At 41.8% G+C, this 27201-nt stretch overlaps 1 protein-coding gene across 2 annotated transcripts in view; it reads left to right on the top strand.

Annotated features, from left to right (window-relative positions):
- The window catches only part of pspc1 (paraspeckle component 1), a 32880-nt gene extending 7411 nt beyond the window's left edge, over positions 1 to 25469 (top strand). Inside the window, exons 7-10 of one of the 2 annotated variants that reach the window (XM_037696538.1) lie at positions 824 to 929; positions 14838 to 14895; positions 24210 to 24346; positions 24739 to 25469. In XM_037696538.1, coding sequence (XP_037552466.1) covers positions 824 to 929; positions 14838 to 14895; positions 24210 to 24346; positions 24739 to 24912 — 475 coding nt within the window. In that variant the 3' untranslated portion in view covers positions 24913 to 25469. Of the gene's footprint in view, positions 1 to 823; positions 930 to 14837; positions 14896 to 24209; positions 24347 to 24738 lie in introns of those variants that run through there. The other variant, XM_037696539.1, reaches the window with a different exon arrangement.
- The last annotated feature ends 1732 nt before the right edge of the window (positions 25470 to 27201 follow it).

The following is a 27201-nucleotide window of genomic DNA, read 5'->3' as shown; positions in this document are numbered from 1 at the left end:
AGGTCCACGCAGGACTGGAGACAACCTCCCTGGACGTGTCCACAAGAAGATAAACGACGAGACGGATAATATGAACAGTAACCAGGAAGTCCAGAACAACTTCCAAAGAGATTAGAGGTGAACTCTGAGGTCAAGGGTCATCAGTGTCAGAACTCACCACTGGTCTCTGTTGGAGACAAAGTGGACCTAATTGAAGACGACAGAGGACATTAAATCAGAAGAAACGCCAGACTGGAGTTTGCATATTGAGGATCCACAAAGGTTCTGGGAGAATGTCCTTTGGACAGATGAAGCAAAACTGGAGCTTTTTGACAACAAGTCCCATCAGCTCAGAGTTCACGGACCTGACAAAGAGAAGAACCTGGTACCTTCAGTGAAACATGCTGGAGGCCCGGTTCTGTTCTCAACCCGGCACAGGACACGTTTACATCTCAAGACTATCAAGGCTGGAGCCCAATGTAGCCAGAAAGCTTCTTCTCAGCCACAGGTCAAGTCCTTCAACAGGATAGTGACCGAAAACACCCAAGAATGGCTCAGAACCAAACACTGGACCATCTTGAAGTGGACACCTGAGGACAGGTGCAGAAGTCTCGAGGGTTACAGACGGTACTTCTTTTTATTAACTTGTGCACGTTTCTGCACGTACACAGAGGGTTCAGACGACGTTCTTTTAAAGCAAAACTGACGATACTCAAACACAAAATGAGCTTAGAAGGGACAACGTGTAAAAATAACAAATGCAATTAAAGATTGTACAGATGATGCTGAAAACGTAGGCAGGCTCCATCACGAAGCTCCCGTTTGTCGCTTTACTTCTACTCAGACACGAGGAGGAGAGGAGGAGGAGAGAGGAGGAGATGATCAGGCACAGAGAGCAGGAGGACATAAGACGCCAGCCGGAAGGCTTCAAACCAAACTACCATGAAAATGTGAGTAACGAGCTCAGAAACGCGTATAACGAGTAGCTTTATAAATCTGTAATAAACATTTAACAACAGTTTTGTTTTGTTTTTATGTTGTGGTTGTTGCACTTTGTTCAGATTACAATCACTCAAATTACCTTAAATTACTAGAAAAAAAGTGTTTCCTGAGCCAGAAGTGCAGTAGAGACTATCAGTGTTTAAAAATATATATAGTTTTAGAACATTTCAGCCTATCCCTCCATCATCGATATGTTTTACTAAAAATCTCTAGACCAGATAATACGTCACTTCATTTATATAGCACATAAAAACAACAGCTGACCAAAGTGCTTTACAGTTAAGACGGATAAAAAGAGTAAAACATGCATCTAGTGCCACTCGGAAACATAAGAACGTTAACAATAAATACACGACGACAATAAAATCAGCTCAAAATTTGTTCTCGGACTCTGCGTGGATCAAATGCCAAGGAATCCAGATGAGTCTTCAGCAAAGATTTAAAAGTCTCAACAGTCTGAGCCGTCTTTAAATTCTCTGGTAAACTGTTGCAAACTTTACAGTGCGACAGCCTGGATGGGTAGCTGCACAATCATATATGAGCAGAGCGAACAGGAGGGGGCTCAGCACACATCCCTGAGGAGAGCCAGTGCTGAGGGTTATGGTGGAGGAGGAGAAGTTGTGGATCCTCACAGACTGTGGTCTGTTTTTTAAAAAAGTCTAGGACCCAGTTGCAAATGGAGGGGCTTAGTCCTAGTGTGGATAGTTTGTCCATCAGGGTTTGGGGGCTCATGGTGTTGAAGGCGGACGTGAAGTCCACAAAGAACATCTGGACGTAGGAGCACGACTGTTTCAGGACTGGATTTATTGACTTGGTTAGACAGGAAATTTGGATATAAATGTGATGCCACACTGAACTGTATTTATAAATCTGAAGCGCAGGTAAATAAGAATTTATAAATATTCAGAATCTAAATTAAATCTGAATTATCCTTACTGATATATGATGTGTCAATTTAATTCATAAAACCAAAAAGCATGGCTTTAGAATTAAGCCATTAAATGACCTAAAATCTCACGAGAACAACGGACAAATACGCATCTTGTGACTTTCTTGTTTACTCTTGTTCGTGTTGTGAATGCAGCCAAAGATTCTTCAGTGTTTGTTTGAGATACCACTTTGATCCCAGTTGCTAATTTTTTCTTTAGAAATATGAATTTCAATTTGTATGTATGAATACAAGCTACCTGGCAGTCACATACAACTGTTTTTATATTCAAAACCGCTTTTATTACGCGTTCTACTGTTTATCTTACCCTCGCAGCAATAACTCCGTGTGACTCTTATGTTGCTGTTTTTTAAAAATGTGCGAGCCGCTTCAGTGCAGCGCTTTTTAAAGGCGTACGCCGTAAATATGTGTAATGTAAATATTTCAGCTCAAGCTCCGAGCAATAAGGAGAACTCGTGTTTGAGTTTTGCTACTGCCGTTGGACCTCACGTAATTTGTTTCCAATTTTAAGTATACTCTGAATTGTTTATATTTTCTAACAAAAACCCAATTTAAGTGTTTTTTAGTTTTTAAACCGGTGCTTTATGAAGAAGGTCCTGAATGTCTTTGCTGTCATCTAGTAGGTTTTATCCATTTCTTGACACATGAGGCGTAATTGCTCTCTTCTAGTAGTTTATTCTAATAAAATTGTAGCATTTACCATATTTTTTGGACTATAAGGCGCATTAAGTGAAACAAAACAGACAACTCAACATTGTTCAGTTGTACCACATACTACATACTACATAATGCGTACTGGGTTATGAATAAATCTGGTATGGTATAAGGTTCCCTGCTAATTTTTGAGAAAATTAAAGGATTTTAAGGGTGCCGTATAGTCCGAAAAATGTGGTCTACTATTAAAAGGTAAGTCAGAGAGTCAGAGTCAGAGTTTCTTTATTGTCATTCTCACCTCATGTGGTACATGTGGTGGAGCGAAATTATGTACACAGGGTCCCAGTTACATCCAACAACAAAATGTCTAAGAAAAACAGTAATAACATCTAAGATATGAACTAAGAAAAACATCAGCTAAATATACACTAAGCACTCATAACATAAAACATTGAACATCAGCACAAACATGAACATGAGTCTGTGAGCAGATGTGCACGCATGAACACATCAACATTGAAACAGATCAGCAGCAACATGAAACAGATCAGCAGCAACATGATATGTTTTTTCACAGTGATTATTCTAGTTAGAGATTCATGAGTCTAACAGCCTCAGGGTAGAAGCTGTTCCTCAGTCTAGTGGTTCTACACTTAATGCTCCTTAACCTCCTTCCTGAGGGGAGTGGGGCAAAAAGTGTGTGTGCTGGGTGGGGTCCTTCATGATGCAGGTGGCCCTCTTCCTGCATCTGGAGGTGTAGATGTCTGTGATGGTGGGGAGGCTGATTCCAACAGATTTCTGTGCAGCCTTCACCACTCTCTGCAAAGCTTTTCTTTCTGCAGCTGTGCAGCCTCCATGCCACACATTGATGCTCGAGCACAGGATGCTCTCCACTGCACACCTGTAGAAGGAGGTGAGGACTGAGCTTCCCAGACCAGCTCGCCTCAGCCGTCTGAGGAAGTAGAGTCTCTGATGAACTTTCTTGATCAGGCTGGTGGTGTTGTTGCTCCAGCTGAGGTTGTCATTCATGTGTACACCCAAGTACTTGTAGCTGGAGACCACTTCCACCGCAGATCCTCTTATGTTCAGGGGGATGTAGGTGTTTTTGTTCCTTCTGAAGTCCACAATCATCTCCTTTGTCTTCTTCACATTGATGTGAAGGTTATTCTCTCTGCACCAGCTCTCCAGGTGTTCCACCTCTTGCCTGTAGCTGGACTCATCATTGTTTGTGATGCATCCCACCACCGCTGTATCATCTGCAAACTTTACAATGTGACAGCCTGGATGGGTAGCTGCACAATCATATGTGAGCAGAGTAAACAGAAGGGGGCTCAACACACATCCCTGAGGAGAGCCAGTGCTGAGGGTTATGGTGGAGGAGGAGAGGTTGTGGATCCTCACTAACTGTGGTCTGTTTGTTAAAAAGTCTAGTACCCAGTTGCAGATGGAGGGGCTTAGTCCTAGTGTGGATAGTTTGTCCATCAGGGTTTGGGGGATCATGGTGTTGAAGGCGGATGTGAAGTCCACAAAGAGCATACGGACGTAAGAGTTTTTCTGCTCCAGGTGGTTGAGTGCAGTGTGGACCACAGAGGAGATTGCATCCTCTGTTGATCGGTTCTCACGGTATGCATACTGATGAGGGTCCTCGTTGATGTTGATGGTTGTTTTGATGTGAGTCATGACCAGTTTTTCGAAGCATTTAGCAACTATCGGGGTGAGGGCCACTGGCCGATAGTCATTCAGACCAGTCACTGTAGAGCTTTTTGGGACTGGGATGATGGTGGCAGTCTTCAGGCAGGTGGGAACTGTCTCCAGGGTAAGTGAGGTGTTAAAGATGTCTGCCAGCACCTCACAGAGCTGATCAGCACATTCCTTCAACACTTTTCCGGGGATGTTGTCTGGGCCAGTTGCCTTGTGCGGATTAATCCTCCTAAAGGTGCTCCTTACTTCTGCTGAGGTCACGCTGAGATGCTCTTCATCCGGTGGCGAGGTGAGTCTGGTGCTGGGTGGTCTGTTCGGGTCTTCAAAGCGTGCATAGAACTTGTTGAGGGCATCAGGCAGAGATGGGTCTTTGGGGCATTGTTCACTCCTTCCTTTATAATCTGTTATGCACTTAATGCCCCTCCACATGCTCCGAGGGTCTTGTGAGATGAATTGACCCTCGATCCTCTTTGCATATGTGGCCTTGGCCCTCTTAATACCAGCAACCAGCTCTTTTCTTGTCCTACTCAGCTCCTCTGAGTTTCCAGACCTGAAGGCAGTGTTCCTGGCTTCCAGCAGGGTACGCACCTCTGCATTCAGCCAAGGTTTTCTGTTTGGGTAGCTTTTGAATACACATGTTCAGCTTTTCCATGAACGTCCATCATAGTTACTTATTCTCCAGGTGTTGCATGTTGGTAACCTGTTTGTTGTTTAGATATTGAAGTTTGAGGTTTTCATCTGTTGCCGTCGGTCTTTTTTCCATCAGATTTATTCCTAATAAAACTTGTCCCTCAAGCAAAGTCGGTCCATTTCACCAAAATAAGTGTTTTTTTTTTTTTATTCAGTGTTTGCAGCATCATAAACTGTAGCCCTGTTTACACGAAACCTTAATCCTTGACTGATGCATCTAAATGTGCTTTGGACCACCTGAGACCACTTTACATAATCTTTATAAAAACTTTTTGGATTTGTTTGTTTTTCAGACTTCCAGCGCTTTGGCATCTCAATCTGTAGAACTACGTTCAGGTTTTTAAATCAAGTCAACTTTATTTATGGAGCACATTTAAAACAGAACCTGTTATCAAAGAGCTTAACAACAACAGCAATGGGAGTAAATGAGAAAAAAATACAATGCACTAATAATAATAACTGAAGAATTAATAAAAAGCATTTAAAACATAAGGTCACAGATTAAAAAACACTAGATCAATTTACATTGTGTGAAATACCTGAGAGAACAGATGTGTTTTAAGGAGAGATTTGAAGTGAGGAATGGAGGTGGCCTGCCTGATGTTGGGGGGCAGGTTGTTCCAGAGTTTGGGGCCCATGACTGAAAAAGCCCGATCTCCTCTGAGCTTCTTGTTTTTGGAACAACCAAAAGCAGCTGATCGGATGATCTCAGGGCCCGAGAGGGAACGTAAGGTTCCAGAAGCTCAGAGAGGTGAAGGGGTGCGAGGCCATTTAGGCATTTGAAGGTCAACAGAAGAATTTTAAAGACTGTCCTCGTACGAACAGGGAGCCAGTGAAGGGAGGACAGAACTGGAGTAATATGTTCGGACCTACGAGTTCCGGTTAAAAGCCGAGCAGCAGCATTCTGGACTAGCTGAAGACGTGAGATGGAGGCCTGGCTGACCCCAGCATACAGTGCGTTGCAATAGTCCAATCGGGTCGTGACAAAGGCCTGGACCAGTTTCTCAAGGTCAGGTCTGGACAACACTGGATAATAGTCTGGATAATACAATTTTTACCAGACTGCTTAAGATATGGCTGGAGAGAGTCCAGGTTGACAGGATCAGTGGCGGCAGTTGAGCTAGGGCTAAAGACAATGACTTCAGTCTTCTCATCGTTAAAACTTGAGAAATTTGAAGCCATCCAGGCCTTAATGTCATCCAGACATTTTAACAGAGGGTGAATGGAGCAAACACTTGCTGGTTTCACAGGCAGGTAGATCTGACAGTCATCAGCATAACAATGGAATGAAAGACCATGTTTCCTGAGGATGGACCCCAGTGGGAGCAAATAAAGTGAGAACAGAAGGGGTCCAAGAATCGAACCTTGTGGGACCCCGCAAGAAAGAGGTAATGAGGTGGATACATTATTACCAACCTTGACACAGAAACTCCTGCCACTCAGGTATGAGCGGAACCATTCTAATGCAGCACCTGTGATCCCAACCCACTGTTCCAGCCGTGATATAAGGATACTGTGGTCAACAGTATCAAAAGCAGCAGTAAGGTCCAGGAGCACAAGTACCACAAGTTGACCAGAATCATTTGACATCGTAATATCGTTACAAACCCTCACTAATGCTGTTTCAGTGCTGTGGAGTTGCTTAAAACCAGAAGGTTAAGGTCCTGCTTCAGTGTAACTACAGTCTTTGCCCAGTAGGTGATGTACTTGATCCACTTTCATTTCTGATGTAGAAGCCCCTGAACTGTCAACTGTCTGCTATGATGTAATCATCTTTGACCGTGTGCAGCACAAAGTAGACTGACACCCCCGTCCCTTAGCTCTTGTCCTTCTTAACATTTGTATTTGTTTTTGTTTTTTTCAAACTCCACCTTTTAAGCCTTAACCAAAAGCACAAGAAACGGATCCAACCATGGGCACTGTCCATTGTTATTTTTGATTTTATAATTCAAGTTTTTTTTTGTTAATGTAACAAAAAGGAATAGCAACAAAACAAAAAGCACTGTGTCCCCGCATCAACATGTCCCTATTGAAGGATTGGTGAGCATCCAACCATTAGAATTATAAAAAGAAAACAAACTGAGATGGAGGGAAGGAACAAGAAAGAAAAACAATACCAAAGGCAAGAAAGTGGTCCCGTGACTTCTGGAGTTCTTTGTTTTCATTTTTGAACCTCTATAAAACGCTCGACTTCAGCTACCGCTTTAATTGTGGCATCAACGCACTTTTCCACAGCCTGAGAACTAGTTGTACCACTCTTACCATCCCAGCATCCCATGCACATTTACTCTCATTCCAGAAAACAACAACAAACAATGACAGCCTTCATGATGGACAGACATCATGGACACCACAGCAGCAGCTGTCTTCACTGAAAACATCCTGAACTGATCGTCACTGGCACGAGGCCTCTGTCGACTGTTGAAGACGAAGGCTTCACTACAATAATCCACACTTTTAATCCAGGTTACAATGATCCACACTTTTAATCCAGGTTCCACTCTTCCCTCAAGGACACATTTTACAAAGCAGCTACATATTGTGCAGGTATAAAGTATACAGTTGTCTATATTTTTGTGTACATTTATTTTTTTATTGAAGCTATTTGACAAACTTATTTTTTATTATTCAATATTTTTACTGACAGAATAGTCAAGTAGCAACCTGTTTTTTGTGTGAATTGCTGTGTCAGTTAAATTGAGGAATAAAGAGGTGGAAATGAAAACATTTGTTTGTTTTGCCGATTCATCGATTAATCGGGGAAATTTTAATCGGCCGATTAATCGATTATTTGAATAATCGTTAGTTGCGGCCCTAGTCCTAAATTGGGTTCATGTGTTTGCTTTTGCACTGCCAGGGGAACACTGATTGTGCACGGCCACATCAGTCATGCTCAAGACATTTACAGTCAGAAATAACAGCAATGCACATAAGGAAAGGCTTGGGTATAATGATACCTATAATTTCAAGGCTATGCCTAACTACGGCTGCAACTGGTGATTATTTCAACAACCGATTAATTGGCCGAATATTTTAGATTAATCTATGGTTTGTCGGGGGGGAAAAACAACAACAAATGTTTTAATTTCTACCCCCTTTACTCCAAAATTGAACATTTCACTGACAGCAATTCGCACAAAAAACAGGTTGCTATTTATTTGACTATTCTGTTAGTAAAATATTGAATAATAAAAAAATTAAAGTTAGTCAAATAGCTTAAAAATAAATGTACACGAAAATATATACAACTGTATACTTTATACCTGCACAATATGTAGCTACTTTGTAAAATGTGTCCTTGAGGGAAGAGTGGAACCTGGATTAAAAGTGGATTATTGTAACCTGGATTAAAAGTGTGGATCATTGTAACCTGGATTAAAAGTGTGGATTATTGTAACCTGGATTAAAAGTGTGGATCATTGTAGAGAGGCCTTCGTCTTCAACCATCGACAGAGGTCTCATGTCAGTGACGATCATTTAAGGATGCTTACAGTGAAGACAGCTGCTGCTGTGGTGTCCATCATGTCTGTCCATCATGAAGTGTTGTTGTTTGTTATTGTTTTCTGGAATGAGACAATAAATATGTATTATAGCATAATTTACAGCAACTCAAGAAACGCCTTGTTTCACTTACAGCATTAGGTTCAGGCAAAAGTAGCTCAAAGCACAATTAAACACACATATATAAAATACTTAATTACGCACATTTGAGTAGATGTAATAAATTACTTTAATTCTTGTTTAAGTGCAATTCATCCTGCCATACCTGCAGTGTCTTCAGACTTTGTCAGCAAATTAAAAGTTGAAGCTTAATCATTAAATTATTATCTTTGCGTTAGATTTCTTTATAAATCACATTTAAACACTGCTTGTACCAATTAAATAAAATAAAAAGTAACACACACGTTCTCTATCACCGTCATTAATCAGCAAACAAACAAACAAACAAACAAGCAGCTTCAGCTCCAGAGAGACTGACGTTAAGTTTTCTCACCTGGAAACAGAACAAATGTGAATATTGTAGAGACTCACCTGCAACACGAGTTGTATCAGCTGCAGCTCCTTCTCCTCCTCGTGACTCAGACATGTTTACGTTTATCTCTGTGGTTCTCCCGTGTCGTGTTGTCACTTTTCAAAGCTGCATGTTTCTCAGTTTTTATCTTTGTGAAGAGCTCCCACACTTTGGAGGACTTGGGTCGAACCGTTTTCTCTGCGTCGGTCATTTGTAAAATTTACTTAATTTCCTTTGAAAACAGCCTCTGCTATGCTTCCACCTCGCTCTGTTCCAACTCGCGCTGCAGTGTGTTCGGGTCGCGCTTTATTATTTTAAATAAACAATCCACGCCGCTCACTCAGGTGTCCACCTCACTGAATCTCCCTGAGCAGTAGCGATGGGAAAAGACAGTCTCCACTCCCGCTCCCTCCTTTCTCTTTTTGAGGCTGTCTGTCATTGGGTGAGGTCTGTCTTTCCCCATCGCTACTGCTAAGGGAGCTTCAGTGAGGTGGACACCTGAGTGAGCGGCATGGATTGTTTATTTAAAATAATCAAGCGCAACCCGAACCGAGCCTTTGTTCTAGCACCTCGGTGATCTCTGAGCGGGTCAGGCCATCGGGAAATGTCCTGGTGCTCCTGATGGCCAGTCCGCCCCTCAGCGCAATGCTCTGGTTGGTCGCCTTCCATCAATCAGACAATCGTGTGTCGTGTACAATCTTACATTGAAAACCTGCGAAAGAGTGACTCTGCAAAAGTCAAACCGCGTAGTATCGAGGGGCTACTGTATCTGTCTTTTTCCTGGCAGCTGCATTTCTAACATCCTTCTACCAATATACCCACTGTCCTGGAGAATCCTGATAACGGTTTAATCTGAAAGCACCTATTGCTGCACGCTGGTCTCCTATTTGTACGAATGGAGGATGATGAGGTCAAAGTTGACATGCTCCTAACACCTCCAAGCCAGCAACAGAGGTCTATAATAGGCCTAAACTGTGTTTGTCCGTACATCAGAGTTGGCGTTGCAGAACACACCACTTTAACCAATGATGCTGCTGTCACTCAGCTGGTTGAGCAACATTAACTTGGTGTGTGTACACAAAAAATACTATTATGGATCTGGTGAGCTGGACTTTCAACGTAATGGACAAAGTCTTTTCAACAAAATGACAGGGTCCTGGAGAGCCCTCATGCCCTGCCGAGACTCGCGTTGCAGGATACATCAGGGATCCGTGGGGAGTTTGGCAGCTTCAGTTCTGTCTCAGGAGGATGCCAAAGACGTTTAAATAATTGGATTCATGATAGCAGGGTTTCTGCTTTTTGACATCGGCGGGTCCCTATGTTATCAACTTTTGAAGAAAACATCGGCAGCAGTTTTTGCCATGACAAACTGCCAAGTCTGTGTGAACGTTTGGTTCTTGCTACGAGTACTCAAAATCAGCCGATTTACGAGCTAAACCATAAGATGGAAACGATTTGTGAGAATCACAGGCCACCTGCGGCTTCTAGGACTCGCCAGCATGTTGAAGTTGACCTTGAAGGAGGCTCCTAACACGGATCAGTAGATTGCCCATAAATCTGGACATTTTGGATTTGGAAAGTACCAGCAGGACTCAAGGCTGACAAGAAAAATAAACAAAAATTGTGGCTTAAAAAAAAAAAGAAATTGTCCAGATGACCTGACTGAAAATTCTTGGATTGTATACCTGGATTATTGAGCATGGACTGTTTTGGTATCTGAATCTGACTCTCCCATTTGGCCTCAGATGCAGGTGACTATCAAATTTATCCTGGGACATGGGTAAACTAAGGAAAAAGCTTAGTCTATCGCGCACCCCCCCCCCCCCTTTCCCACCAAGAACTTCTGTGCAGTCTTATCAGAACTGCCAGGTAAACAATATCACCATCAGGACTATGGCCTATCTGGAAGTGCGTCATGGACAAATCTCAACGTCTTGACGTCAAATGCATATGTAATTATGTTTGTAAATGTGCTGCTGGTAGAGTTTTTTTATGTCTCAATCTTGTCCTATCAGGACAAGATGTGAAGAGATCTTTTTTGTAATACCGCTATCCATCCTCATGGCCATTCACCTTTTTCTACTAAAAAAGTATTCTGATAAAGAATAAGAGGCCGCGCCCTTGTAGCAGCAACAACGTATGGGTAGACCATCTTTCAGACGACTGTACAAACATAATCTCACTGTATCCTGGTACAATGATAATAAAGCTTATTCTGATTCTGAAACACCAATGTGAAGCTAAGCTGCCTACTTGGTCTGTGTGAGTTATTTAAGGGTAACCTCAGAAAGACTCATTTAGTGCCTTTATGCCATTTTTTCCTCACTAGCTCTCTTAACGAGACGCATGCGTTTCTCTCCGCTCCCTGTTCTCCTCCTGCTTTTTTGCTCTCTGTCTGTGTATCGGAGCACCTTCTATTTTTACACATCTTCCGAAATGAAAACTACTGTTTTGGATCTGACCAACTGGACTTTTCAATGTAAACTACAAAATATTTTCAACAAAGCGATAGGGTCCTGGAGAACCCTCATTTGCTCGGACAAGACACATGCAACTGGATAAATCTCTGGGGGTGATGTGGCGACCTCTGCTGTCGAACGAGGACTCCAAAATTGCATATAATTGGATTTATGATAACAGGTTTCCTGTTTTTGGAATAGTCTGTATCCTGATTTATCAACACACTAAGAAGATGGCTGCAGCTAATTTGTACCTCGACAAGCTGCTGTCCATGTGAAGGTTGGTTCATGCTTTGAGGACTCAAAATCAGCTGATTTACGAGCGAAACCGTAAGTTGGAAGTGATTTGAATCACAGTCCACCTGCGGCTTTGGGACTCGTCAGCATGAAAAAAAAAACTTCTTGAAGAGGCTCGTAAGCACGGACCAGTAGAATGCACCCTAATCTGGCCATTTCGGACCTTGGAAGTATCGGTACAGACTCAGAGTGCATTCACACCAGCGCTGTTGTCCCGAACTCTAGCCCGTTTGCCTAGGAAGTCCGGTTCGTTTGGGGAGGTGTGAACTCGCCATCGAACTCTGTCACGGAACAAAAAGGCGAATTCTGGCCCAGTCTAAAACCTAGGTCTTGGTCTGGTAGAAGAAAACTTCAGCGCGGTTCGAGTACAGTGTGAATGCAAACAGACCGGGTCCCGCTCCACAAGCTAGAAGTGGAGTACAGCGCAGGGCAAACAAATGCATTTCTCTTACCTCTTTTGGAGCCGTCAGCTGCCTTGTGTGAAAAACAACATTCTCCATGGTCTTCTGCCTCATCTTCCACATATGCTGAGTCCATTTTTGAAAAATGACAAAGCATAACTCCTAAAACTGCTAAAATTTGATGCCACTCCGTTTTTGCTTTTATTTCCAGAAGAAGAAGACGTGTCTTCAGAGGTTTTTGTGTTGTTTCTTTCAGTAGTTCTTGGTGCAGCGCCCCCACAAGCGAGTGGGGGAACAGGTTGGTTCTAACAGGTTGGCTCGACTGCACAGTGCAGTGTGAATGCAAACGCACCAGCTCAAATGTAAACAAAATGTCATGAATACTGGTCCCCAACCGAACCGAGTCTACCAGACTATCAGGTGTGAAAACAACCTCAAAGGCTGACAAGGAAAAATAGTCTGCCTGAATAAATCAACAATTGTGGTTTTATCTGATTCTGACTCCCCGGTTGGCCTCGAAACACACCGACTTATCAATTTCTCCTGGGAAATGTGTAAACTAAGGAAAAGCTTTGTCTATTGCAACCCCCCCCCCCCCCCAACTTATGTGGAGGCTTATCAGAACTGTGCCAGCTGACTATCATCTTATCAGGACAATGGACTATCTGTTAGTGCTTCATGGCACGCCTCGTCGTCAAATGCATATGTAACGTGTTCTTAAATGTGCTGCTGGCAGAGTTTTTTGAGGTCTTAAATCGTGTCCTGTTAGGACAAGGTGTGAAGAGATCTTTTTTGTAACTATCCATCCATCCATTTTCTTCCGCTTATCCGGGGTCGGGTCGCGGGGGTGGCAGCCTAAGCAGGGAGGCTCAGACTTCCCTCTCCCCAGCCACTTGGGCCAGCTCTTCCAGGGGAATCCCGAGGCGTTTCCAGGCCAGCCAAGAAACATAGTCCCTCCAGCGTGTCCTGGGTCTTCCTCTGGGCCTCCTCCCGGTGGGACGTGTCCGGAACACCTCACCAGGGAGGCGTCCAGAAGGCATCCTAAACAGAGGCCCGAGCCACCTCAACTGGCTCCTCTCGACGTGGAGAAGCAGCGGCTCTACTCCGAGTCCCTCCCGGATGATCGAGCTTCTCACCCTATCTCTAAGGGAGAGCCCAGACACCCTGTGGAGAAAACTCATTTCGGCCGCTTGTATCCGAGATCTCATTCTTTCGGTCACAACCCAAAGCTTGTGACCATAGATGAGGGTGGGAACGTAGATCGATCGGTAAATTGAGAGCTTCGCCTTTTGACTCAGCTCTCTCTTCACCACGACAGACCTGTACAGCGCTGTAACTACACTACTTTTATTTTAACTGCATCCACTACCCCTCTCCTCATGGCTTTGTCCCTTTTTCTATCCAAAAAATGTATTCTGAAAAGAATAAGAAGGCCGCGCTATATAAAGTAGCAGCAGCTTCGTGCACTCAGTCCATCTTTCGGATGACTACGTACGTATTCTCGTTGTATCTCGGTGCAATGATAATAAAACTGATTCTGATAGTTCGATCATTGTGTGCTATCATAGATCTCCTTTTCGGCTGTGTGAATAAGTTACATAAAAGCAGGGCAATGTCAAACTAATGAAATATTCAAGCTACTAGAATGGCAGGAACACTTGAATACTTGCTTTTTGTGTAAAACCATTAACCACAGCATGTGCAATCTGTGACCGTCAGGTTAGTTGAATATTTCTGGGTTTTCTTGGAATGACCAATCATAACTTCAATAGTTGGATTCTTAGCGGTGCAATTATGAAATTACCTTAATTGTGTGTTCATACATAGAAACAAGAAAGGCTTACTTGTAAGTTAAACACGTATTTATTTATTTTTTTTGTCAATTGAACCACCCGCTGCACAGTGAGGTTCTAGGACAGTGTTCTACCACAGCACACTGACTAGCCTGCAGTTGCGATAACTCCCCAAAACACCTGAAAAGATTCTTGTTTTTCATCCCTTTGCAGCAAGATGCACCCTTGTAGTTTTCAAGTGCATCTTCAAATACACAAATAAAATAACCAGTTTGGCAGTCGGTGAAATACTTTGTCGTGTCTTGTGCCAACAGGTGATCAATGTGATGCAAAAAGACTTGGATTAGCATTTAGTCTTGCATTCCCCATCAAGTCGTCCGAAACACGTGCAAATAAAATTAGTTTAACTTTAGTTAACTTTCTGGTCTTGCATAGATTTAAGATTTTCATCTAACTTGTATTTTTGGGACTAGTAGCTTCCGCCCTCAATAAAATAAATAATGAAACTGTAGAGACTCATGACCCAAAGGGTTGCTAGTTAAAGTATACAAGCGTAGTTAAAAAGATTATTTTACAAATTACCATGTCAGTTATTTTATTGCTTATCTATGACTAGGTGACTTGGTGTTTCAGGTTCAACACGAGTACCTGAATTGAGCTACAGTATAGGATTGTTGCGGTAAAGCTAGGCATAAAACCTATTTATTGTTTTAATGATTAACATTTTTATATGTATTAAAAAGGTAAATGATGTTAAAAAACAAGGTAAATATGACAGTTCCTTTCCTTTGTGGTTGTGTTTAAAAGCAGTTAAAACAAAATTTGAAGGGTTCACCATCATCTTTCTGCTAATGGTTTGTATTTTTAGCAGTTCTTAAGGATCTTCTTCACTTCTTTCAGAGAGAACAGGAAATGAGAGGGGGTGAGCTGGGTCCTCGTGGAGCCGTTAATATGGGAGGTACGGGCCTGATTGTGCAGGTTGAATAATTTTGAATGTGTCACTTTTGTCTTGCATCCACAGTCCACCGATGTTTAACTATGTTTCACTGCTTTGGGAAGTGTAGCCGTGGTGTTGTTGTTTTTCCATCCTTTTATTTTTTCGAAATATTCACCTGGGATGCAATGCCAAAAACCTATTCCCACATGTCATGCAGTTTATACTAATTATGCGATGCACTGATTAGGGCTTGTGTGTGGGGTTGGGATTTCCTAGTTTCAAAAGTTATTTTGTCCCTGAGCCTTCATCCTCAGCTATATGCAGATCTGGCAGTTGAAAAAAAAAATTGTAGGTATTGGTATTTATAATCCTAGAACAGTAAAACTGGTAGCTTTTGCGTGGTACTTTTCTATTCCAACCTTTTACAGGTGTAGCTAAAAATGATTAAATGACAAGATAAGAAGCAAAAATATTTGTTCACTATAAAGTGGAATTGGGACCAGAAGAACAACTTGAACGCCAATCGGCCAAATGCAGGATGAGGGGCTAGGGACCAAGTGATTAGTGCTATAATGTGGACAGCTTATAACCCAGGATTGCACATCACCCAGGTAAAGACATTTACATGATCTTATTTTGTTTTTGGCAACAAGTGATGTTTTAACAATACCATATTCGTAATGGGTTATTTCACTTGCTTTTCTTTTAACTGAGTTCTCATATTTTTACTGTACTTAAAACCACTCTCATCTGTCTTTTCAAAAAATAAATTTTAACGACCTGAAACACGGTAACAGGTGTGGTAGCTTCAGTTTGAAAGGAAACCTCGATACAAGGAGGTCATTGTTGGTGTGGTAAATATGGAGTCAGACTATGAACTGTTGGCAATGGGAAACTGGTCAGGTGTTTCTTTCCTTAAGCTTGTGTCCAACTTTAAAACCAGTAGTGACTACACTACTGAGGTTCCAGTTTAGGTCAGGGAAACATTTTTTGGGACTACAACAAAACTTATGTCAGTGGCTTGGGTTACATAATTTTCACCACCAACAATAGCTACCGGTACAAGTTTGTTGTTTAAGGCAGTGGTTCCCAACCCTGGTTCTCGAGAAACACCATCCTGCATGTTTTAGTTGTTTCCCTGCTCCGACACACCTGATTCAATCATTTAATTACTTGCTCAAGTTCTGCAGAAGCCTGTTAATCACCCATTCATTTCAGGTGTGTCAAAGCAGGGAAATAACTAAAACATGCAAGATGGTGTTCCTCAAGGACTAGGGTTGGGAACCACAGGTTTAAGGCACCAATTTGTTGCATTTAGTTTGCCTGAATAATCCAGAATATTTGTTCCTCCTTGTGAGTTCTGGGTCTGCCCCAGTGTCTTTTCCATTGGAACATGCCTGGAAACCCCCCAAAGAGATGTTCAGAAGGCTTCCTAATGAGATACCGGTACTTTAACCATCTCAGCTGACTCCTTCTGTGTAGAGGAGCAGCTCTAACCTGAGCTTTCTCCAGACTACGGAGCTTCCAACTCTTCTCTTTTAAGGCCAAAATTGGCCATCACATATGTCCAACTCAAGAGCCGTGGGCCAAATCTGGTCCCCCAAGATGATAATTTAAATGTAAAATATTGTATCTCTTCTAATTTATTCTTTAAAAAAAAAGATAAATATGTCATTTAGTATCGACTTCTTATGCCAGCTGGCTAACTTTGACGCCAGAAAGAAGGCTGGATCATTCTGCCATTATTGATTCTGATGTGGAAAGAGCAACAGAACATCAAATGAGACGGATCCAACTCTTGTTCAAGAACCTGCAACAAAGAAAATATATCTGGTATCTGACTCGAGTTAATGTTTCAGCTGAAAGTGCCCGTGGCTCAGACAAAGTTTTTAAATTTTGGCTCCTTTTGGTAACAGAGTTCGACACCCTTACGAAGCTCATTTTAAGCCTATTTATTTTAAACACTGGGAAGTTCTTATAGATTTCCTATTAAAATTTTAGATGTGTGCTTACTTTTCTACCAGCTGAGAGGTCATACAAACACATTCAAATACTGTGCATGGACTGAACAAAAGCTGAAGTGGTAAAAAGCATACTTTTGTTTCTTTGCTAATTTGTTAGATTGGTCACCTTCAGGGTAGTGGGTAATCCTCTTTTTGTTCCCAAAACCTTGTTTGTATGAAAACTGCTTTTTATGGTCTGGATTTTGTTTTTAGTCTAAAGATGCATCGAGCTACATCAGTAACTGTTTGGTAATCACATTGCAGTCCCCTGAATCATACTCGAATTGCAAGGTGCCTAAAGTTTCCCACCCATAGCCTAGCCTATGCCAAGATCTAGCCATGTCAAAAGGATATTTTTTGGGACTGCCTAGTAAGAGGCAGCACCTATCATAATCCACCTAACAAAGGGTTTCTTAACTTTACTCAAAACTCAAAACAACTGGCTCTGCACTGTGATGTGTGCTATTACTTTTATTGGTGTTTCGAGTTACCGTGGCGACGTAATTTGCAAACAAAGGCAACATTTCCCCATACAAAATGCCTGACTGAACTCAACAGCTTCTAACTGATATAACTCAATCTTTCTTTGAGATATTGGGCTGAAATTAGCTCTGGTCATAGCTGAGAGCGAGTCTTAATATTCCTAATGCAAATCAAAATCTAAGATGGCCACCTTAGCTAAAAATACAATAACTCAGATATTTTTAGAGCTATTCAGCTGAAATTTGGTATAGTGGTAGCTGAGCGCGGACCCAAAAACATAATATTTATTAACCTTTTATTTAACCAGGCAGGCAACCATTACAGATCTCTTTTGCAAGGGAGGCCTGGGCCTGAAGGCAGCCTAACATGCATGTTTTTGGTATATAGTATACCGGTATATATACCCGGTAATATAGTCAAATTAAAAATTTATATTTGCAGCAGCATGGCAGTCCCCGTAAAAGTTTCCCCAGGAACCTTCTAGTGTATTTACCGGTATATTCTCTTTCCACAGAGGTGAGATTGTTGAAAATGGGTGTCCAAACTAATGTCGGTCTCAATGGCCTTTCATTCATTCATTCATTCAACCGTTATTTATACAGGCTAGCCTGTGTGAGCCACAGCGACTCATTTGCAAGAGGGACTTGTTCCAGACAGAACATACAGTGTATCACAAAAGTGAGTACACCCCTCACATTCCTGCAGATATTTAAGTATATCTTTTCATGGAACAACACTGACAAAATGACACTTTGACACAATGAAAAGTAGTCTGTGTTCAGTTTCTATAGCTGTAGATTTATTCTTCCCTCAAAATAACTTGATATACAGCCAATAATGTCTAAACCACCAGCAACAAAAGTGAGTACACCCCTAAGAGACTACTCCCCTAAATATCCAAATTGAGCACTGCTTGTCATTTTTCCCTCCAAAATGTCATGTGACTCGTTAGTGTTACTAGGTCTCATGTGTGCATAGGGAGCAGGTGTGTTCAATTTTATAGTACAGTTCTCACACATTCTCATACTGGTCACTGAAAGTTCCAACATGGCACCTCATGGCAAATAACTCTGAGGATCTTACAAGACGAATTGTTACACTACATGAAGATGGCCAAGGCTACAAGAGGATTGCCAACACCCTGAAACTGAGCTGCAGAACAGTGGCCAAGATCATCCAGCGTTTTAAAAGAGCAGGGTCCACTCAGAACGGACCTCACGTTGGTCGTCCAAAGAAGCTGAGTGCACGTGCTCAGCGTCACATCCAAATGCTGTCTTTGAAAGATAGGTGCAGGAGTGCTGTCAACATTGCTGCAGAGATTGAAGAGGTGGGGGGTCAGCCTGTTGGTGCTCAGACCATATGCCGCACACTACATCAAATTAGTCTGCATGGCCGTCATCCCAGAAGGAAGCCTCTTCTGAAGTCTGTACATAAGAAAGCCCGCAGTTTGCTGAAGATGTGTCACCAAAGGACATGGATTACTGGAACCATGTCCTACGGTCGGATGAGACCAGGATTCATTTGTTTGGTTTAGATCGACTTAAGCATGTGTGGTGGCAATCAGGTGAGGAGTACAAAGATAAGTGTGTGATGCCTACAGTCAAGCCTGTTGGTGGGAATGCCATGGTCTGGGGCTGTATGAGTGCAGCAGGTGTTGGGGAGTTACATTTCACTGAGGGACACATGAACTCCAATATGTACTGTGAAATACTGAAGCAGAGCATGATCCTCTCCCTCCGGAAACTGGGTCGCAGGGCAGTGTTCCAGCATGATGATGACCCGAAACACACCTCTAAGACGACCACAGCTTTATTGAAGAGGCTGGGGGTAAAGGTGATGGGCTGGCCAAGCATTTCTCCAGACCTAAACCCAATAAAACATCTTTGGGGCATCCTCAAGCAAAAGGTGGAGGAGCGTAAAGCCTCAAATGTCCACCAGCTCCATGATGTCGTCATGGAGGAGTGGAAAAGCTTTCCAGTGGAAACCTGTGAAGCTCTGGTAAACTTCATACCCAGGAGAGTTAAGGCAGTTCTGGTAAATAATGGTGGCCACACAAAATATTGACACTTAAGGAACTTTCACTAAGAGGTGTACTCACTTTTGTTGCCGGTGGTTTAGACATTCTTCTTCTTTCAGCTTTTCCCTCTTGAGGAGTCGCCACAGCGAGTCATTCTCCACCTCACTCTGTCCTCTGCATCCTCTGTCCTCACTCCAACTACCTTCATGTCCTCTCTAACTGCATCCATATATCTCCTCTGTCTTTTTCCTGGCAGCTTCATTTCTAACATCCTTCTACCAATATACCCACGGTCCCTCCTCTTGACATGTCCAAACCATCTCAGTCTGGCCTCCCTAACTTTATCTCCCAGTTGTTCAACCTGTGCTATACCTCTCTGATGATCTCATTCCCAAACTTATCCATCCTTGTCACTCCTAAGGAGAATCTTAGCATCTTGATTTCTGTCACTTCCAGTTCTTTCCCCTGTCTTTTTGTCAGTGCCACTGTCTCCAGACCATACAATATAGCTGGTCTCACCACTGTCTTGTAAACTTTTCCTTTGACCTTTGCTGACACCTTTTTGTCACAAATCACTCCTGAAACTTTTCTCCATCCACTCCATCCTGCCTGGACTCTCTTTTTCACTTCTTTTCCACATTCCCCATTTTCCTGGACAGTAGACCCCAAGTACTTGAAGTCCTGCACCTTTGTGACCTCTGTTCCTTGTAGCCTCACCGTTCCACCAGCCTCCCTCTCATTCACACACGTACTCTGTCTTACTACGGCTGACTTTCATTCCTCTTCTTTCAAGTGCATACCTCCACCTCTCCAAGTTCTCTTCTACCTGTTCTTACCACAGATCACAATGTCATCTGCAAACATCATCATCCATGGGGATTCTTGCCTGACCTCAGCCGTTAGTCGGTTCTTCACCAGAGCAAAGAAGAAAGGGCTCAGAGCAGATCCTTGATGCAATCCCACCTCCACCTTGAAGCTATCCGTCACTTCTACAGCACATCTCACCACTGTCCTGCTGTCCTCATACATGTCCTGTACTGGTCTAACATAATTTTCTGCCACTCCAGATTTCCTCATGCAATACCACACCTCCTCTCTTGGCACTCTGTCATATGTTTTTCTAAATCCACAAAGACACAATGGAGTTCTTTCTGACCCTCTCTGTACTTCTCCATCAGCATTCTCAAAGCAAAGATGGCATCTGTGGTGCTCTTTCTTGGCATGAAATCATACTGCTGCTCACAGATAGTCACCTCTCGTCTAAGTCTTGCTTCCACAACTCTCTCCCAGATCTTCATTGTGTGGCTCATTAACTTAATTCCCCTGTAGTTGCTACAACTCTGTACATCACCCTTGTTCTTAAAAATGGGTACCAGCACACTTCTTCTCCATTCCTGAGGCATTTTCTCACCCTCAAATATGCCATTGAGTATTTGAGTCAAAAACCTCACTGCCATCTCTCCAAGACATTTCCAAACCTCCACTGGTATGTCATCAGGTCCTACTGCCTTCCCCTTCTTCATTCTTTTCAGAGCTTTCTGGACTTCACCCTCACTAATCTTTCCCACTTCCTGGTCCACAGTTTCTATGACCCCTACTCTTCTTTCTCTTTCATTCTTTTCATTCATTAGCTCCTCAAAGTACTCCTTCCATCTTCCTGTCACATTCTCCTCACACATTACCATTCCTATCTTTAATAAGCCTAACCTGCTGCACATCCTTTCCAGCCTGATCCCTCTGTCTTGCCAATCGGTACAAGTTCTTCTCGCCCTCTTTAGTGTCCAGTCTCCCATACAACTCATCGTACGCCCTCTGCTTTGCCTTAGCTGCTTCCCTCTTTGCTCTACGTCCCATCTCCTTATATTCCTGTCTCCTCTCTTCAGCCCTCTTACTGTCATATTTCTTCTTGGCTAATCTCTTTCTTTGAACGGCGTCCTGCACTTCACTATTCCACCACCAGGTTTCCTTATCATCCATTCTCTGTCCAGATGACACACCAAGTACCTTCCTATCTGTCTCTCTAATTACTGTTGCTGTAGTAGCCCAGTCATTTGGAAGCTCTTTCTTACCACCCAGAGCCTTTAACAACTCCTCTCTGAATTTCTCACAACATTCTTCCTTCTTCAGCTTCCACCATTTGGTCTTCTCTGATTTTACTCTTTCTCTCTTCTTCACAACAACAGTCATTCTACCCACAACCATTCGATGCTGTCTGGCCAAGCTCTCCCCTGCCACAACCTTACAGTCCCCAATCTCCCTCCGGTTTCCTCTTCTACACAGAATGTAGTCGACCTACGTACTCCTTCCTCCACTCTTATAGGTCACTCTATGTTCCTCCCTCTTTTGGAAATAGGTATTGACTATAGCCATTTCCATTCTCTTGGCAAAATCCACCACCATCTGTCCTTCCTGGTTTCTTTCCTTGACACCAAACCTACCCATCACTTCCTCATCCCCTCTGTTTCCTTCACCAACATGTCCATTCAGGTCTGCTCCCATCACCACTCTCTCCTCCCTGGGAATACTCTCTATCACTTCATCCAGATCTTTCCAAAACATATCTTTTGGTGGTTTAGACATTAATGGCTGTATATTGAGTTATTTATGGGCGGCTGTGGCTGAGTGGTAAGAGCAGTCGTCCTCCAATGCAAGAGTTTGGGGTTCGAATCCACCAGCAGTCGCATGCCCAAGTGTCCCTGGGCAAGACACTGAACCCTTCATAGCCTCTGATGTGTGTCCCATCAGTGTATGAATGTGATCTAAAGCACCTATTAGTCTCTTTAGAACGATTTGTTCACTTGGCTTTGTAGAGATCTAGTAGAGTGCTGTATAAATGAGTAAATGAGGCACAGATTGTAGTGTAAAGTGCTTTGAGTACCTTGAAATAAGATAGAAAGGCGCTATATAAGTACAGTCCATTTACTATTTATTTTGAAGGAATAATAAATTTACACTGCTATAGATTTAAAGTATAAATATATAGTTAAATATCTGCAGGAATGTGAGGGGTGTACTCACTTTTTTGATACATTGTATAAAGTACAGACAACAAAACAGGAGACAATGACAACAATAAACAACAGTAAAAATGCAGTTAAAATAAGAGAAGTGAATAAACCAATAAACCAGGGTACCGTAAAACGGTGAAATAATAAAAACAAGAACATATTTGCTTTGATTTTTCCATTGACATTATCAAATGTTTGAAACTCCTTAAATAAATCAGGGAGGACAACTTCAGTTCCTGTTGCAAGGTGTTTCAGGTTGCAGGAGCTGAGTAGGAAAAGGCCTTTTTTGCCAAGTTCGGTCCACACTGAGGGAAAGCTGCAGGTAATGATGTTCAATTCATTGAACGCTTAATGATCCCCGAGGTCTTCCTACGATTTCTCAATGAATTTTCAGTGAATGCTGTGGATGCCATGGTCTGCATCAAGTTTAAACTGGTTAAAAACCATCTCTGTGGCCTTTAAGGGGAGCAGACATTTTAATGAATGCTCAGCTATCTCCCAACGAGGGCTCAATGGTCTCACAGGTCTTTCAATGATTATTTATCAGTGATTTCAACAAATGTAGCATTTTTGGTAAATTATCAGTCACAACTTGCCATCTGTAGCTAGTTACCGGAGGCTCACAGGCAGCTTGGGTCTTTGTTTCAGACTTTCTTTATAGTTGATATCAACTTTAGTGGTTCTATAGCCAACTCTTCTCAAGAGCTTATTGAATATGGCTGGTTCCCTACGCAGGTAAGTGAAGTCCAACAGCTTTGGCTTGTCTACCAGACGAATGACACTCATCACATTTTTTATTTATGTTGTTTTGAAATAATGTTTGCAACAAGCTACAAGAGTTGGCATATGGTAAAATAAACAACTTACTGCTGGCTTGCTTTAACGACTAATTTACTGGCGAACATCTGCTTATCTGTGCTAAGCTCCTTCGATCTGGTGTACCTTAACTAAAGTAGACTTTTGTAAACATTTATTTGAAATTGATACATTACATCATGTAGTACATCTTAATATGGTTTGTGTTTTTGTTTTAAACCATGATCCAGTGAAATTGTGGTGTTTTTGCTCAAGGTCATAACACTGTCAAAATTTCATAGTGGTGCCTAGTAGCTGTTGGTAAATCTGCAAGTATAATGTATTCAAACTCTCAGCTTTTCAAGTAATACCCATTTGAATCCATCTGATTTTAAACTTGGGATCATAATAAGGCAGGATTGAAATTTTCAGTGTTCAGCCCCCTTCCTCCTGTATTTGAATACTCAATGCATTTGTCTAAAGTTAGGGTGATGTGCAATTCGGTGGTTGGTTCCTATAGAGACTCAGACATCATCTCATGACCACAAGTGCTCCCTGTCAGCGGTTATTCTGCTGTTCGTCACACATCTTCCCTACTATCCTAGAACATAACGGTTGTAAATATAAAGTGACGTTGGTTTTTGGTTCTTGGTAGTAAGCAGACTTAATTTGCACTGATGCTTTATCGCGAAACTTGAACTGCACCGTTCTTTTAGGCGTTGCCGTGTTCATAAGCTGTTTTCACATCAAATGTTCAATTCTAAAACGACACAAAATATAAAAGAACAGTTTGTTGTCATAGAATACATTTTTATTTTCTTTATGAAATATTTGTCGACTACGTAAATTTACTTTTAAGCATTGAGTTTTGGCAACTTTTGCTAAAATGTCTCGACTACTTTCGACTGAAAGCCAACGTAAACTTTTTTTGACCACAAAAAGAGAAGTTGTAATAGTCGGCTATAAATAAGTGATTTGTTTACGTTGAACTACCAAAATTAAACCCATAACTCGTTGTTTTGCGTGTAGATGGCTATAACCAGGCCTCCGCAGGGCCCAGTGGTAACCAAGGTCAAATGATGGGCGTAAGTGGAAGGGGAGGAGCCATTGGCCCGGAAGGAACCGCAAATACGGGAACGCCATTGATGTCAGAGAATGGAGCTATGGTAATGTTTTGGCCAAACCTCAACTTTCACAAAAATATTCACAAACAGGAAAATCGGCATTTGGCTTTGAAAGATACATCATTTAAACACCCCATTACATTTCCATGTCAAGTTCATAATAGGTCTAGCTTTAGGTGTGATTTTAGTAAGTACATTTTAGCAAACTAACTTGTATTTCTCTCTGCTTCCTTGTCTGCGTGGCTCTCCTCTCTTGGATGGCGACACTTGGATCAAACTCTGACCAAACTTTTGAAAACTCCCTTTTCTTTGTTTGATATCGATGTTCACCTTTTCCCTGGAATAACTGTTTTTCATCGCCCTCAAAAACGTCTTCCATACCTCCAAATGAACTCGTACAAACTATTCCAATTCTTCCGCAACGCTCACCTCAGCGGAATGATCGATACGCCCAAAGTGGATCAATGGGGGGTCGACCAGATGTTGAGTCCCCAAAGCAACATCAGCAGTCCCTGGGGCAGCAGGTTGGACCAACATCAGGATTTGGCTTGGGCAGTCCGGTTGGGGGTGTCTTTGATGGCCCTAACAGCAAGCGGCGTCGATATTGACTTCCCATGAATGTGTGCCCGTTGCCATTTTTCCACCCCGTCCTGGTTCTCCTAAAGCGCTCTTGTTTCCCCAACACCTACGCCTCTATGCTGATGGAGAGGTTTTCGTCATTTTAGGGTATCTGTATTTTTGGTTGATGGAATGGCAGTACCTTTTATCCGATACCTGCAATATTCATTCGACTAATTTTTAACATAATTTTTTGTTCTAGTTTGAATGAATTGTGCTTTTTGTTTGTTTTGTAAATGTGGAGTCTGCAGACTTTTTAAACTGTGCCCTGAGAAGCCTTTGGGCGTAGGCAACTTACATAACTTCAAGAGAAGATGAATAAAAAAAACTTGACGAACAGTATTTACTTTTGGAAGTTATGTTACTGTGGTGAAACTGACAGCCAGTACTGTTATGGATGTTTCATGGTTCTCAATACCAAATTCCATAAATCTTGAGAATGTTGAATATTATATAGGAGAAAGCCACAGGTACCGGTAGTCTCTAAACCTGTAATGACTGTAGATGTTTATAAGCAGACATTAACTCGTGCGATTTAACCTGGAGCTATGGGAGTGCAGTTGTAGCACACATGCAACACTGAATTTTGACCCGTTTAATTTAAAATAGCACAACCTTTTATCCGTGCACATGGACCCTGAGCTTTTTGAGTTGCGAACTTCACGGTGGTCTCTTGTCAGATGTGTCCCCAAATTCTGCTGCTGGTATTAAGTTTTGGAACATCCCTAACTTTCTTTAAAAACGGTTTCTGTGAAAGTTATCCCTTTTTTTTTTATGCGTTTGACTGTGATCTTTTTTTCTTGTGGAAGTAGATTTGCAATATTAATAGAAAATGAACGTTTCTGAAGCTTCAATGCATTTTGTGTTTGAAGGCCTAAAGCAGCGGTCTGCAACCTACGGTAGTTTTAGTCCCCTTCCAATGTCTCTTTGTAGCTTTGATCCAAAAACTAACATAGAAATTATTATAAACGTTTTTCTGTTCAAGCTTATGAGTAAAACATCTGACAAAAGTACTAATAATCTGTAGAGGATAATGTATGAACTTGCTTCGTTCATCCCTTATTGCCACGCAAGGTGATTAGTTTTATTCTTAAAGTCGCATCATTTTCAACACACTTGCAGCTGGTTATTAAGGGAAAAATAAATTATGAGTGCAGTTTTGCACACAAACTATATTACCAGTCCCTGAAATGGAGTATTTTATAAAAATATGGCATGTCGTTGTGGTAAATAATTGGAAAAGACTTTCCTTTTGATAAAAACCTGAAAGGTTTCTGCTGTTGGCATTTAAAAAAAATCAGTACGTCAATTTGATGTTTCGTCAAACTAGCCTAATTACTGTAACAGTTTGATTAAATACATTAGTTATTTTTCCAACTATTATATATACAGGACCTCCATGAGCTCATACAGTTCATTTATTAAAATTTATGAACAGCAGTTTGGTCATTTTCTTGGTCCTAATGTGTAACAAACGTCCAATTTTATTACATATCTTAAGTTTTAGAATGTACCGGTAATAACCAATGGTTTTTAAATGAAGCATTCCTAAAACAACTAATGAGTTCTGTTGTCTTAGTATAAAACTTCAATGTGACTCTGGATATTTTTTTTTATTTAGCAAGAAAATGTTGCAAAAATGATTCATTTGATTGTAACGGTTGCAGACCCCTGGCTTAAAGAAATACATTCGTGTAGAATTTGTTTGTTTTTCCTCGCTGTCATTTAAAGTAACTTATTTCTTTACAAGTCTGAAAATAAAGCAAAATCCCTTCTATGTCCACCTCTTTCTCATTGTGAATATGTCCGTCATGTTTAAACCGTAAAATATTAATATTTGAGTTTGGGGTCTGTTTCCTCCCACAGACCAAAAACATGCATGTTAGGCTGACTGGTAACTGAATTGTCCCTAGGTGTGAGTGAGAGAGAATGATTGTCTCTTATGTGTCCCTGTGATGGACTGGAGACCTGTCCAGGGTGTCCCCCACCTCTCGCGCAGAGATAGCTGGACATGGACACCAGTGACCCAAAAAGGACGAAGCAGGTAAAGGTAATAGATGAATGGATGAATGGGTTAGTAAGACACTTTTTTACACGTTTGTTCCCATTTTTTGTTTCGTCGGACATCGGTGTCCTGTGAACGTGGTTAAAATATGATATTCTGTTTTAAAACAGTTGAAGGGTCCGTGTGTTGGTGTTCATGTATTACATTAAAGATCAACGATGCTGACGCGAACAACGTTCTTTCATGTAAAACAATATTAACATTTATTATGAAT

This window comes from Nematolebias whitei, chromosome 23, assembly GCF_014905685.2.
Source record: "Nematolebias whitei isolate Nwh7 chromosome 23, NemWhi1, whole genome shotgun sequence".
Lineage (NCBI taxonomy): Eukaryota > Metazoa > Chordata > Actinopteri > Cyprinodontiformes > Rivulidae > Nematolebias > Nematolebias whitei.
The sequence above is the reverse complement of the archived record's forward strand: the minus strand, read 5'-3'. Positions and strand labels throughout refer to the sequence as shown.